This window comes from Mastigoproctus giganteus, chromosome 5, assembly GCF_048544385.1.
Source record: "Mastigoproctus giganteus isolate SK-2022 chromosome 5, ASM4854438v1, whole genome shotgun sequence".
Taxonomy (NCBI): Eukaryota; Metazoa; Arthropoda; class Arachnida; order Uropygi; family Thelyphonidae; genus Mastigoproctus; species Mastigoproctus giganteus.
The window spans coordinates 239588993-239604729 of NC_143579.1; the positions used below are offsets into that span (position 1 = coordinate 239588993).

A 15737-nucleotide genomic window follows, 5' to 3' on the forward strand; every position below is an offset into this window, starting at 1 on the left:
ACAGTGATGTGCTGGATTGTTTCTGGGGCCAGGTGGAATTGTCGACATGTCATTTGTCACTCATCGAGTTCAGGCAGTGCCATAGATCACCTGACACCTCAATGTGCCACAGAGGACAGTTTTAATAATCATGAGGCAAATATTAACAGTGCATTCATACCCATCAAATATTTTCGAATTACCATGTGAGTAGGATGGATTCTGCTAAAATTTAATTATCAAAATGATGAAAGATGAAACTGGCTAGCTAAAGTATTGTGGCCATACGAGGACTATGAAATTGAATTTAAACTGCTGCAACTTTTGGTATGGTGCTTCTTAAAAGGCCATGTTCACAAAATTCATTCTTTCAATTTATTAGAAGGAAATAAGTAATTACAAGATAAGAGAGAATTTCAACAGTGATTTAGACATTTTAATACATTAGTAATTTTGCTACTTGGCTAGCCTTACTCAAAATGAAGGCAGCCATATGAACATTTGAATTGAGGTTCTGAACACTTTACCCCAAAGATTTTGCATTTCCTGAGGTAATAAGGCAAAAAATGGAAGAACTCTCTCTCTCTCTCTCTCTGTGTTGAGAGAGAGAGAGAGAGAGAGAGAGAGATCACTACTAGTTGGATATATAAAGTGGTCCTTAAACAAACAATGCTGATAACCAATAATGGAAGTTACTAGAGGTGAAGGCTGCAAGTTGAAAACAGCAAACTGGGTACAACTAAACATAATTCATCATGAAATTCATTCCTCCTCCCACACCCCCATCACTTTAGTAAGTACACCAAAAAAGGTTGTTAAAATGAGAAACACAATTACAAAAAAGAAAAGAAAGATAATAATAATAATACTAACTTGAATAGAATAACCCAACTGTTCTACTCTCTTCTTTCCAGCTTTAGTCCAGGGAGCAGGGGTTGGATCATCTCTCTTTAAAAAATATCGCCATACTAGAAATCCAGATTTTCCTTTTTCAGACCAATATTTTACTACCTGTTTAAATATGTGTTACTAATTAGTATAAAGTAGCCATTGCATATATCACCGCATATTAAGCTATAATTCCAGTTAAAACTTTTCTTAATTTGAAATATTTCTTCCAAAGTCCCATCATGAGAGAAATATTTCATAGGACAGTTTTAAATGGGAAAACTACAAATAAATCAGTGACCAACTTTACCAAAATATCAGTAATAAACTACCAAACTCTACCAATAAATGAATCATCCAATAATACCAATAAGTAAATGGTAAAAATATATATACATTGAACCCGCAACACAAAGGCATCAGTGTAGTCAACACCAGCAAGTTAAGAATATAACTCTTCTTAACTCAGCAATGTTGGCACTCCCATTTATGGTAAACATGGTGGCAGGTCACTTGACAGGTGGCCAGCTTTTCTCTTAATTTCTCAAAAAAGTTTTAATTAATTGAATTTCTTTTTAGAATTTACAAAAGTTTTAGAAGAAAAATTTCTGCATTGTATTAAAGTTTAACTAAATAAGGTTTTTTCCCCCCTACCTTATAAATACCATCATATCTGTTCCCATCTTCTGGTGCATATGATGAATGTTTCCGGCCTTTGCAGTTACGTACTACTCGAACTGGTTTTCCATCTTTCCAATTTTTAGCTTCAGCTCCTCCTTTGCTATTTAGTGGAGCGGCACAGTTCAAGGCAAGAGCCCTAATGAAGTGTTAAAACATCCAATAACCATTAGTTTAACAAAATTTGCGAGTAAAAACAATGACTTATAACATAATAAAAATTCCTATTAATTAAATTTTTTGTATTAATGGGAAAGGTAGAATTCCTAATTTGAGTAGGCCAGATAAAACAAGAAGCACAATTACAGCAATGCACTGCAATTAAAACTTTCTTTTACCAAAATATGAATAGAACAATAATATATAAATTTTCAAATTTATAAATAATAACAGAAAATAAAGCATACTCAAATTTACATCTTAAATAAATTGTAATTTTTTTGTTCACTCCACAAAAAGTCAACTTCTCCACGTTACATGGAGAAGTTGATCATAAAAATTACCAAAAATACCAAGGTCTGTTTTCTTTTATCCTGAAATTTTCTATACCAATTGGTAGAACACATCACCATCCCACTTTAAAAATGAGATTTAGTCAGCTCAAAATCAGTTCCAGTGATTTAAAGTTCCAGATAAGTTCATAAGTTTTCGGTAAATTATTTTTTTTCTCATGTAATTGTATTCTTAATTTTAACTAACCTTATAGTTTTCATACTGATCACACTTTCTGGTACAACTGTTAAATCTTGAAAGTTAGTGTTAAATTATGATAATCAGTAGTTAGGATTTCTGATTTAACAAGGGTCATAATTCATTATAATTTAGATAGTTCCATAGTCTAAATTTTATTTGGACTGTAAAACTATCTAGCAACCAATGTATCAAGTCATTTTTAAGTAGTAATTTATAGAAGTTATATTCTTTTAATTAATTTCTACTGGAAATTGTAATAGCTTCCTAAAACAATGCTTATTTGCATTTGATATTTTCTTAATTCTAATATTTTGTAAATTTATCTTTATTAATAAATTAATTTATGTATTAATTGTAAATATATAAATATATCTGATAATAAAACTGGTTAATACAAGACCATCCAAACTACCATGGCATATGACTCAATCAAACTAAGACTGGAAATGCTGTAGGTGAAGTCAAGCTTGTTAAGGATATACTACATAATTTGAAGCTCACTCTTGCAGGTGATCAGAATATGACTGAAGAATCATTTGATCTAAAACTAAAACCTGGCACATTAATTAACAAACTTGGGTCACTGAGAAAACATAATGACGCCCTGAGCAGCAATGCGAGAATCTAGTGATAAATCAAGAGCTGTATTCCTGATTTGAACCTAAAGTATAAATGGGCAAACTGTTTTGGTTTAACAGGAGGAGTTTTTTCAGGAGGCTCAATTGTAAGGGGAGCAGGGACTTTATTTCAATATATTCTGAAATAAAGATATGTAGAACAGAGCCAGACTATGCCTGCCTGGTGCTATTATCGATAATGCAAACTAATCAGCTGCCAGTTCAAGAAGACTAATGGATTTTGGTTGTATATATGGTAATAATAACATTAAAACTGAGCAACTGGGAGAAAAGTATACAACCATGAGGAAAAAAATTGCAAGTTGAGGTAAAATGTAACTGCATCTAAAACCCTGCCAGGCACAATGGGGGGGGGGGATTTTGTAATATCAGTCTTGTCAAGTATCTCTAGGCTTCGAGGCCTCTTCAAGGGAGGGGGGGGGGATTCTTATTGTCCCTTGTTGGAAGAAACTTATTTTGCAGGGATGGAATACATCTAAACAAAGGAGGCAGTCCTTGCCAGTTTCATTAATGGAACTTTAAAGGTTCATGGAAACCTTTCAAGTTCTAGTAGGGTAGAAAGGGGAGACGTGTAATTAGGAATAAGAAATGGTAATATTAGGAGTATTATCAAAAAAAAAAAAAAAAAAAAATGCAATCTGAGCTACTGATGCAGGTAACAGCTATTATATCAGGAACTGATTATCCCATTGTGTAAGGCAGGAGTCAGCAACATTTTTTGAGTGAAGAGCCAGTTTTGATCTAATTAAAAAAAAAAAAAAAAAAAAAAAGAGAATGCGAAGAGCCACACCCCCCAGCTCAAGCTGGGAGAAGGAGGTGAGAGTTTTTTAAGAAATGGAATAGAATGGGAAGGTGTTTTATTAAAATATATATATATTTTTGAAATATTATTTATTAATACTAAAAAACGTAACAAAAACCAACTAGGTACAAATTAATGTGACTTTTGCTGCTGAACTTATTGAGCGAGTCTCTAAACATCAGGAGAGTATCTTATAATTTTTTTCTTGATTTATTTTTAATATAGTTCATGTTCGAAAATTTGCCAGCAAAAATTCAAACCAAAAACTGAGAGAAGTCCAAATGCAAATATTTTAAAATTTATATACGTGTCTGGTAAGCTACTGCACATATCGAACACAATTTGGTCTTGCATTTTCAACTCTTCTATCGCCGTCCGTTTGTGTAGAATTGCAAGGGTAGCCTTTTGCCTCTCTAAATCCTCAATTTCAGTTTTAAGGCATTTTAGTCTTGCACTCCACATGGCCTTGACTTTTAGGTCCTCTAACTCCATTTCAAATTGTGCTTTATGTGGGGCTAAAAGTTAAAGAGCCGCAGTTACATGTTCAAAGAGTCAAATGCAGCTCACGAGCTGCAGGTTGCCGACCCCTGGTGTAAGGCAATGGTTAGACTATATCTCTTGAGTACTGCATAATAGGTCAAGAAGCTTCATTTTAAGAAGGATGTGGATCTACTGAAATGGGTGCAGAGAACTTGATTAATCAGGAGTACAAAAGGGTACTCTTACCAAGAAAAACTTCAGACCTGGAAACTGCAGCATCTGGAAAGTGGGCACACGGGATGACTCCTCACTGAAGTGTTTGAGGCTTTAAATGGATTGAGTACATTAAACACTAATAGCATCTTTACTCTTTCTTGGATGACACAAACATATGGGGACATATATACTTATATTGAAAAATGGTTGGGGGTTAGATTCCATCTAGTGTTGTGAAAGGTGAAGAATTGAACAAGTTATTAAAGGTTTTTTTTTTTTTTTGACTGAAGTAGTATTAATATTAGTGGTGGCAAATGATGCAAGCTTATACAGCAGCAGCCAAAAAAAAAAAAAAAAAAAAAAAAACTCATATCGCCTATTCATCCTCAGTAACAGTTTGTCTAGTTCTTCCTTGAATTTATTCAAACTACCCACCTCTAACAACAAATGAAAGTTTATTCCAACAATCAACTACCTACTACAAGCTTGCTCCTTGCAGTTGCCACTACTAATATTAATAGTTATTTGGAATATTTCAGACTGTCATTTAACCCACCAAAATCCTTTTATATGGCATTTAATTTTTCACACTTGGCACTGACTCTTGGTGATGGTTATTCAGTTCTGTTCAACTTTTGTTTCCAATGTGTAAAATTTTTAAGAGTTACATTGCATTAGGACTCACTTTCTCTGCATCATAAAAAAAAAAAAAAAAAAAAAAAAAGGTAAAGTGCAGCCATTATCAACCCGCTGCAGGATGGAAGCCTCCTCAACAATTCATGCTGAGGGAAATGGACCATAATCTGCCACGCTGGTCCAGTGCGGGTTGGCAGGTCGACCGTATTCAACAGTCAGGGGCTTGAACCCCCAGTCTACTCAAAGAGCGTGTGCTACTGCACTCCCGCTCTTGACCACTCGGCTATGGAGGCATCGTATAAAGGTGAAATTAATGTTATTATTAAGGATCCCATTTGTGAAATCTAAAGAATCATGATATAAGGAATACCTGAGAAAACTTCTCTATCACAAATTTTAGCCAGTTTTATTTTTACACTAAAAAAAAACAAAAACAAACAAACTTGAAATTCAGATAATTAAACATTGTCTAAGGTTTAATTTAATATTTGTTATTAAATTAACTACTTGTTCTACAAAAATGAATATTTAAATCACATACTTATTCATTCTTGTTAGAGACTGATCGCATGACTGTTCAGCAGTTCTTTTATTGCCAGAGAGATCACGTCCTCCACTTCCAGTATACATAAACTGATCTCCTTCATCCTAAAATATCACACAATTTTTTTTTAAAGAAATGAGCTGGCGATCACACACACAAGGCATGTACAGAAAGAAAAGACCCAAACCCTCCATAAACTACATAATACTGTAATAAATCTAAATGCAACGAGGCATAATATTATAAGAGCTTAAAATAATATTATGCCTCGTTGCATTTAGATTTATTACAGAATTATCACATACACCTTTTGGCATTCTCATATTGTGGGATCACAACTGGGGTGTCATGATTGCAATACCAGGGTACTGCCCACCCACCAATGAAAGGCCAATAAGCCTTGAAATGGTGCCGTACGGGTTGTGGTGCCCACCGAGAATAAGTAACAATAGTCTTCGCTATTAGTGAAGCGTTACTTATTCGAGGTAGTGCAATACATGGTAACTCACTGTGAAGGATAATCACAATATGAGATACAGTTGAAATGATGCCTTTACACTACCATCATAGTTTTCATTTAAAAGCTATCTACGATGTATCTACACCAATATTAAATAGATAAACTACATAAATAACAAAAAATAATTTTTCTTTCCAAAAATTATTTAGATTATGTATTTCACTATTTTCTAACTAATCACTAAGGACATTTAAATACGTTTCATAACCCAGGGACCAATTTTTGTAACTCTAGTCATAAAAGCTAACATGATCTTGTAATCAATTTGTGACTTCAATTTCCACATCTTCGTCATAATCAAACTTTTAAACAACCACGTACTAAATAGTATGAATGAATTGCCCATCAGAATCTGACTAAAGCCATTAAACAAGAAGAGCATTAACACTTTTACAGTTGTGAATCGATTTTCATATTTAGCAAAAAAGTTGTAAATCTTTCAATTCCATCTTACATTAGTTCACCTCCTTGGGGAGAGAAAAACTCTAGTTGAATTAAAATCCCACCCAGCAAAAAAGATCGCCAGCAAGGAAAGCAAGCAGAAGAGAGGGAGAAAGGAAGTTGAACTATTTTATTTAACTTTTGTACTTATGATACTTCAGTCCTTAAAAATAAACCTAGTTTTCAAAAAAAAAAATTAACTATAAGCAAACTCACTTTTAAGGACTGCAAAGAAATAGCATATCAATTTACTACCCAAAAAAGTACGCTTTTTTGGGTAGTAACACTAACAAATAAAAATCTGATTACAAAAACTAACCTACCAAATCATCCTCATATCCTCCTGATAATACTATGGAATAAGCACCCTCTGATTCGCGGCCATGTATCCCAGCAACATGAGGGCGGTGAACACCTGCCTCTGAAACCTTGAGAAATAGTTAAAATTAAACTTCAACAATTATTTATTATGTTAATATTTTTATTTTTCATAGACACTTTATGCCTAAATAAATGTGATTTAGATACTTTTCTATGTGAAGTTTACTGTGGCTGGCTTAGTGCCCTCCCTCCCTCCCTGAAAGTACACTAGGCTAAGTACCCATTATCCCCGAGGGTATACTATATGTCTGACAGGAACTCAAAAATTAAATAATAATGCATACATATATGATAGGACATACGAATAGTATATAAAACAGTAGGTAAAAGTAAAAACTTAGTTTGGCCAGGACCCATACCTCCAGAAAGCACATAAACTTACTTTTCTTCTCATTATAAACACACATTCCGATACTTGACAAAATATAGAACTCTCCAGCAGCCTGCTGCTATCAGGAGCTAGCAGTTCTAGTAAATAGTTGCCAGTTTAAAAGTCTTGTTTAGTTTTATTATTGCAAAATATTTTCAACATCCTTTCAAAATGACTCCTAAAACTTAAGCATTGACATTAACTAGCAGTAATATCAATGTCACTCCAATAAATATTTTAATTTTAACTAGCTTTGGCACACTTTATGCAAGGATATGCCCACTCCATGATTCTCAAGCACTGTATAGTGGTAAAAAAAAGGAAGAGGAGTGTGCTAGCTTTAACATAGAGATTCAACATCATCAGCCGACTTGAGGAAAAGAATTAAATGTCAATTCATTAACTAGTTACAATATAAATACACAACATGTTCAGATTCTGAAATCTGTAACTTTTAAGAAACCAGTATGTGGCAAAATTCAAGCACAGGTATACCAAAGCCAACACACTAGTACTTTATGTATAAAGGTTATATTATAATACAATAAAAGCTGGTTAATCGGAAGTTAAAAGGACCAAAATACACCTGTTTCAATTTAAAGGGGTTCTAAGTCTATACAGAACATATTAGTATTAATTAACAAGAGAAATTTTCGGTTTAACATTGTGCAAAATTTTCATAATTCTCATTACAATATTAATAATCTTTTAGTTTCACTGGGCATACATTTCTGAATAGAAAGTTAGCACATTAATTTAGATACAACTACACATTAATTTGGCTGCAGCAAAATTCAATCAATTTCTCACATGTGATAACAAGATTGCTAAGTTTCATTTTTGCTGCCATTACTAGTTATACAGTTCAATGTCTACAAGCTGTATGTTTATACATAAAAATAAGCATGTTTTATTATGTGATTGAGTTGTTTGTTGTTTGTTTGGTTTTTAGGAGCATTAGCAACTAAGGCCATTTTGCTCCAGGATATGCGGTGGTCATTCCCTGACCTTTCCGCATCCTCCGTATTTGGTGGTGACGGGCTTGAACCCCGGCCTAATCAAGAAGCGTGTGCTATGCACTGCTGCTGCTCCTTCCCACCTGGCTATGGAGGCGCCGTGATTGAGTTGGCCCTCAAAATTCAGATGATTCTGTTAGTGCTTCAAAGACTTATATGCTGGAATATACTGTACATTTATAATGTGGGAAAGTGTTAATCTCATAAATGCTATCTGTGTGAAATTTGTGAGTTTTCTTTTTAAGAAAATTTTCACAAATGAAGCTAACTCAGAATAATGCATTTAGTGTCATGAACAAGAATATTTGCATTTTCCTTCAGTTAATTTCAAGCTCTATAAAGGTAGTATATATTTTAAGTGAGGCTTCTAGCATACTGCCTTCTGCCATTTATATTTCTGGATAAAAGAATGTACCACTGTACTTGTAATCCATGCAAAAAAAAAAAAAAAAAAAGGTAAAGTTGCAGTTTCACAGACACAAGGAAGGGCTGCACCTCAAGCTATATCAACTAAGGTAACAGACACCAAGAATGCACTGTCCACAAAAATATCTATGCAATGTCACCAGGAAATGCAATCCATCAATAACAAAACTAACAGATAAATATAAATACGTATATCCAGTAAAAATCTTAATACGCATTTTATTACAAATGGTTTGTAGCTTTCGAGGCTAAACAGGCCTTTTCGTCAGCAAATACTAACAGAATGGAGATGTTAGAGATAAATTTTAAAGGATACAGTTGTGCACGCAATGAGGCGTAAATGGGCACGAAGTTGACCATTCAACCACTAGATTGGTGTTCATTGTTGCTGCATGGACATGTGTGTTTATGCTTCCAGCACTTATCTAGTCTCAAAACAGTTGCCTCCAAGATAGGGTGTAGTCTCATTTCCTTGCTGCGGTTCATAGTTCTTGAATTCCTGTCAATGATATACAGGAATTTTTCCAGCAGAGATAAGGAGGTGATTAATTCCCTTGTATAAGGCAATGGTCAGGCCACACCTAGAGTACTGTATACAGGTCTGGAGGCCTCATTTCAAGAAGGATGTAGAGCTGCTGGAACGAGTACAGAGAAGGGCAACAAGATTAGTGAATGGAACAAAGGGGTGCTCTTACGAAGAAAGGCTTAAGTTTTGCAAATTACATTGTCTGGAGACTAGGCACCAGCGAGGTGATCTGATAGAGGTGTATAAAGCCTTGAATGGTTTAAGCATGCTCAATGCTGATGGGATTCTTCCTCTAGCTCAGAATAATCACCTGAGAGGGCATAAATTCAAATTGAGGAAAGACAGATGTAGGATAGACGTGCAGAAATTTGCCTTTAGCCAGCGGGTGGTTGGTTGGTGGAACAGACTTCCATCCCTTGTCGTGGAGGTTGATAGCCTAAATAAGTTTAAGGCTCAGCTGGACAGGTATTTTGAATGAACAGAGGGGTGAAGTGGAAGTGGGGTTTTTTTTTTTTTTTTTTGGCTGATGCTGCATAAGCTTGCTTTCTTGCATCAAATGCCTCTATTAATGCTAATGCTAATTACATGATAAATTAAACGACTCTAGCCAGAGGCAGTGACGAAAGTGTCAGGACTGGTCAATCACTTCGTAGTCACACTTAGGATTAAGGTCATGGTGGTTGACGAGAGTGTTCCGCGAATGCAGATTGGTCAGTCTCAGTAAGGCGAATCGATCTGTCGTGTTCTGCAAGGCGGTCTTGAATGCGTCTCGAGGTCTCCCCTATGTAGCAGTTGTTACAATCTTTGCAGGTTATGCGGTATACACCGCTGTGCAAGAGAGGGGCGACCGGAGTCCACTTTGGAAACCAGAAAACGCAAGTTTCTACCAGGTAGCTGCACGCATTTTATATTGTATTCTCAAAGGATTTTTGAAATCTGGCCTGACATGCCCGGATAGTAGGGAATGTAGGTGGTAGGTACATTGTCAAGAGTTGATGGTGGTCTCGGGTGATATCTCATATCACCCCATATTGAATTACATGATATATATCTTAATATATCATGTAATTCAAGAACTATGAACTGCAGCAAGGGAAGGAGACTGCACCTTATCTTGGAGGCAACTGTTTTGAGACTAGATAAGCGCTGGAAGCCTAACCACACACGTCCATGCAGCAACAACGAACATCAATCTAGTGATTGAATAGTCAACCTTGTGCCCACGTACACACAAGCATTTTATCCTTTAAAATTTTGTCTCTAATTAAATGTGTATTAAAATTTTTACTAGATATACGTATTTATATTTATTTAAGCAGTCGATCCCAGTACTACAGGCCCATTTACTCTCATACGTTCTGAATGCAAGCACTGTATACTACAGTGCTTGCATTCAGTTTGTTGCAGGCTTCATTTTGGTAGCCTGCAATGAACAACATTGGCGCTTTGCAGATAGGTGCAAATCCAACCACATCATTCCTAAAAGCTTCCGCTATAAAGCGCCATTTAACACCACTTGCATGGACCGTGCTTGTTTCAACTTCAGCCTGCAAACAATGAAGTTGGGTATTACCAATCTTCGCTACAAAATCAAGAGAGCCGACTACAATAAATCTAGATTCTTACAGGAACTAAGAGGTAGGATCTCACCTACAGTATTTTCTAACCTTATTCACTATCTGTCACCAAGCTAACTATATCTCTGATGCTTACCATTCGTGACAGCAACGGAAATTTGTGAATTTAAGCAGAGAAGCCCACTCCTCAAGGATGAACACCCGTTCAACTAATACTGCTTCCTTTGTTTTGAATTTGAGCAGTAAACAATTAACCGCTGAGCAGCTCAACGTTTTGACCACCAGATTGAAGTTCGCCATCGTGCCATCGAAACCGCTGATCAGACAACGTACTATGGGAGTGGAAGCAAGCATTACCAATCTCCCTGAAGAAGCTGCTAATAAAATCCGCTTCAAAACAGCCTTCGTCCTCTGATGCACACAGCTCACCCGCTCCAACCTTAATCACCGACAGCACACCACTCTTTCCTCCATAAGAAAAGACAACACCATCGTCATGCTTCCCACTGACAAGGGATGTCGCACTGTCGTATTGGACCGGTCAGCCTATTTAGAGAAAGCCCTCGTCCTCCTACAAGACCCCAACTTCTATGAACCCGTGACAGATCTGCCTATCAAAGTCTTGGGACGCCTGGAGTCAGACGTAAACAAACTTGTCTATGCATGGTTTAAAGCAAAGAGAATTTCCGCTTTGACTCGGTGGCTTCTTCATGCCACAGGCTGCCAACTACCTCAGTTTTATGGCCTGCCTAAGATTCATAAGCCAGGCATTCCTCTCCAACCCATATGTCCTGCTGCAATGTGTCTACATATGATCTATCTAAATATATTGCACAACTCCTCACACCTCTTGTAGTAAATACCATTCACACTGTCACTAACAGCGGAGAGTTCATTCACCTTATTAAAGAGCTCTCAATCTCTGACGAGATTATGGCATCATTCGATGTAGTGTCCCTGTTTACATCGATTCCTGTCCAACAGGCCATAAGCTGCACCAAGAAGCTCTTGGAGAATGACCCAAACCTACCAAGCAGATCATCACTGTCCACTGACAACATCTGTGTCGCCTTCAACCTGTGTTTATCAGGCAGCGTCACTGCCTTTGAAGATTCCTTATACAAGCAGGTGCATGGCACTGCCATGGGCGCTCTGTTAGTTCTGTCGTGGCCAACATCGCCATGGTATTCCTGAACCCACAGATACATTGATGACATCTTCACCGTCATTCCACGTGGTTCTGAAACATTACTGGAGTACCAGTGTTCATCCAGTTCACTTTAGAGTTAGAAGTGGATGGATCCCTTCCATTCTTGGATGTCCTGGTAAAACGCATGGGTCCACACCTGGAAACCTCAGTATACCACAAGCCAATGTGGTGCGGTCAGTTCACCAACTCCAGATCTGGCCACACCCCAAGCCATCTCAACAGCACCGCCCACACCCTGTTTTCCCGGGCCTGGAGCCATTGCAACACAGATGAAGCTAGGCGCGACGAGATTTCCAGAGTGAGGACAGACTTGGCCAATTATGACTATCCAACCCACATATTGGACAAGTGCTTACTGCAAATGCAAGAGCTCGCAATCCACAAGAGACCGTCATCAACTCATCCTACTATCTGGGCATGTCGGACCAGATTTCAAAAATCATTCGAGAATACAACATAAAATGCGTGCAGCCACCTGGTAGAAACTTGCATTCTCTGGTTTCCAATGTGAAGACTCCGGTCGCCCCTCTCTTGGCCAGCGGTATAGTATACAGCATAATTCAAGAACTATGAACTGCAGCAAGGGAATGAGACTACACCCTATCTTGGAGGCAACTGTTTTGAAACCAAATAAGCGCTGGAAGCATAACCACACACATCCATGCAGCAACAATGAACACCAATCTAGTGGTTGAATGGCCAACCTCGTGCCCACGCACGCCTCATTGTGCACACAACTATATCCTTTAAAATTTTGTCTCTAATGTCTCCATTCTGTTAGTATTTGCTGACGAAGTGGCCCGTCTAGCCTCGAAAGCTACAAACCATTTGTAATTAAATGTGTATTAAAATTTTTACTGGATATACGTATTTATATATATTTAAGCAATGGATCCCAGTACTACAGGCCCATTTACTCTCAAAACTAACAGAACTGAAAAATTGAAGGAAGGTATTAATAGCCAGTTTGGTAATGAATATGAAGTAGGGATAACAATTTATGACATTAAAAAAAATGAGCATCAGATTTCAATATTAAGTAATAAAATCGCACAACAATGCAAGGTAGCAAAGCTTAAATAGCATCTTGCATAGAGGGGGGGGGGGGGGAATGCTAATTTCATCAACTTTTTCAATAATCCTTCCTTAAATCTATAAAGACTATCTCTATAAGGAAAGTGATGATAACTTGTTCCAGTGTTGACTACTTTTTCACTAGAGGCAAATTTTTATGTCACTCATTTGTAGTAGTTATATAAGGAGGAGAAAATATGTCCTTTAACTTTATTTTTTTAATCTGCATGCTACGACATACAACAGGACAAATTTTGAAGGGCGGATTATAAATAATTTTGTTTGTTGATCACAACACTTTATTACTGATAACAATAAAATAAAATAACTTGATCCATTAAAATTAATTGTTTTATTACAATTAAACCATAATATGAATAAAAAGGGTAGCCAAAAAAATGTTTGCATGACACTGTAATGAGATGCTTCCTATCATATTCAAAACATCCATGCACTAATGTCTACAGATCTGCTGCTGTACTGTCTATTATAGAAATATGCAGATCTTATTACAAGAAATGCATTCTACAGTATCCACACCCTACAAGTGAGGAAGGCATAGCCTAGATACTACCAAGAGCATTTCTGTCAACGTCTAGGCTGGAATAGTAAGGGACGTAATTATTGGTCCACATATGTTATAGGATTGTCTTGGTGGTAATGAGTATTAGAACTTTCTCACCCATGTTGTAGACATGCTTTTGGAAGCTGTTTCCTTGGATACATATACAGCAAGCAGGTGAGGCATATGGGGTATGAATGCACCATCATGTATGATGGTGCACTCACTCTTCATCCAATTAGCATAACGCTCTGAATGACAACTCAGGACAGCAGATGGGTGATAATCAATAATGCATTAGTGAAATGGCCTATTTGGTGATTAAATAGATAAAAATCTGTGATTTTTATCTGTGATAATATTAAAGGCATGCTATACACCACTAAAGTAAGCACATCAGGAACTCTGGCAGCATGTTCAGCATGCTATTTTACCACTAGAAATACAGCATGCATTCTGGCGTATATATGGGCTCCAACAGTATGAAGTGTAAATGCATGTTGTAAGACTAAATGGAAATAATAATTTACAATAGTCATTTCCAGTTATTAAATCAATAGGCATTTTTTTTTTTCCATATTTTTTGAAACAATTTTTTTTTTTTTTCTGAATTAATGCCAACATTTCATTTTGCATCAGTTTATTTGATACTGGAAGTACCATTATGAAACTTTAACATTTGTTTTTAAAAAATATCCAAGAACATTACATTTAATTCCTTTTGTTACCTGGAACCCCATGCAATTCAGAATTTATAACATGCAATTCTTAAACTTTTGCTTAAGCAACTTTTCAATAACACATAGTAACCATAAATCAAGAGTTTATCATATAAGTTGAGAAAAGCAAAAGTTGAAAGACAGATCAGTTAAGATTAGCTTTTAATGAAATTTAGTCTTAGGATTAAATTTAGGAAATAAGTTCTTACTTGCTGTCCTTGCTTCCTCACCAAAAAGAACAGAATGACCAAAGATTTAACATATATGATTTGACTAACTTAGGTTGAGGGATATATACTGTATGTCTTCTTAATCTTGTTACCAGAGATACTTGTGAAAATGCATGTTTATGCCTCTGTGTTGGATTTATCCGAGAACAATCTGTCATGACCAAAGCCATTTTTCTGGATTTCTTTTATCATCTTAATTTTTCACCAAAATTTTAAAAACTTCCCATGCTCAACCTTGATACCCAGGTTCAGTTTGTTGTAATTCTCTACAGAATGCCATATACTGAGAATTGACAGTTGAGGATGTGTCGCTGACTTGGCCCTATGTGACTAAAATCACTTTTGGAATTCCACATCATAATGCAGTGGATTCCTGACAACAAAAGAACTGAAATGCTTCTGTGTGTTTTTTTTTGATAATGGCACGGTTTTTAAAGAAAACAATGTTAAAGTTTCGTGACCACACTTCTGGAATCAGAAAAACTGCGCAAAGCCAATACAATTATACCTAATTCACTTTACATTATTTACAAAATACTTGATTATGTAACTTAAAACACATTACAATCAACAAAAAATTTATTTAAATTACAGCATACTGCTTCCTGAATTTAGCCTGTAGGGAGATGGTACATGTATCATAAACAAGCTTTCATTATGTGATAATAGAATTATTATTCTCAAAAATATTCACAACTGAAAAAGAAAAAAAAAAAAAAAGTTCACTCTTCCCATCATACAAATGCATGCCAGTTTTGACTACAATATTCAATTGCTGAAGTAGTCGATATACATATGATTTGCAGTGTGACTAGCTAAATTAATGGAATTAAATTCCATTATACTTATTTCCTGAAAATTAGTCTACAGAAGTTCAAGTCTAATGTCAACAAATATCTTCTTTTGTCTTCCCAACCTCCAACTCAAGCACGGTACTAAGTATTATATGTTCTAATACCTCTCGTGTTTGGGGTCTACATAAGGGGGGAAAAAATTTAATCACACTACAATTTGCTTGCAGAAGGGGACTGGGAATTAACCAAGTGTAATCATGAACTAGAAAAGTGTTACTTCTGTGACTGCTTAGTTCTGTTTAAATTATAAAGTAATAATTATTCTTATACACAATTC

The 15737-nt window shown here is 36.0% G+C and overlaps 1 protein-coding gene across 1 annotated transcript in view; it reads right to left on the reverse strand.

The window, feature by feature from the left end:
* Positions 1-15737, reverse strand: part of LOC150086319 (E3 ubiquitin-protein ligase UHRF1-like) — a 105980-nt gene that overhangs the window by 13410 nt on the left and 76833 nt on the right. The window contains exons 9-12 of the mRNA XM_090374489.1: positions 6839-6943; positions 5552-5658; positions 1522-1684; positions 853-990 (exon numbers count right to left, since the gene is read on the reverse strand). Coding sequence (XP_090230615.1) covers positions 853-990; positions 1522-1684; positions 5552-5658; positions 6839-6943 — 513 coding nt within the window. The remainder of the gene's footprint in view (positions 1-852; positions 991-1521; positions 1685-5551; positions 5659-6838; positions 6944-15737) is intronic.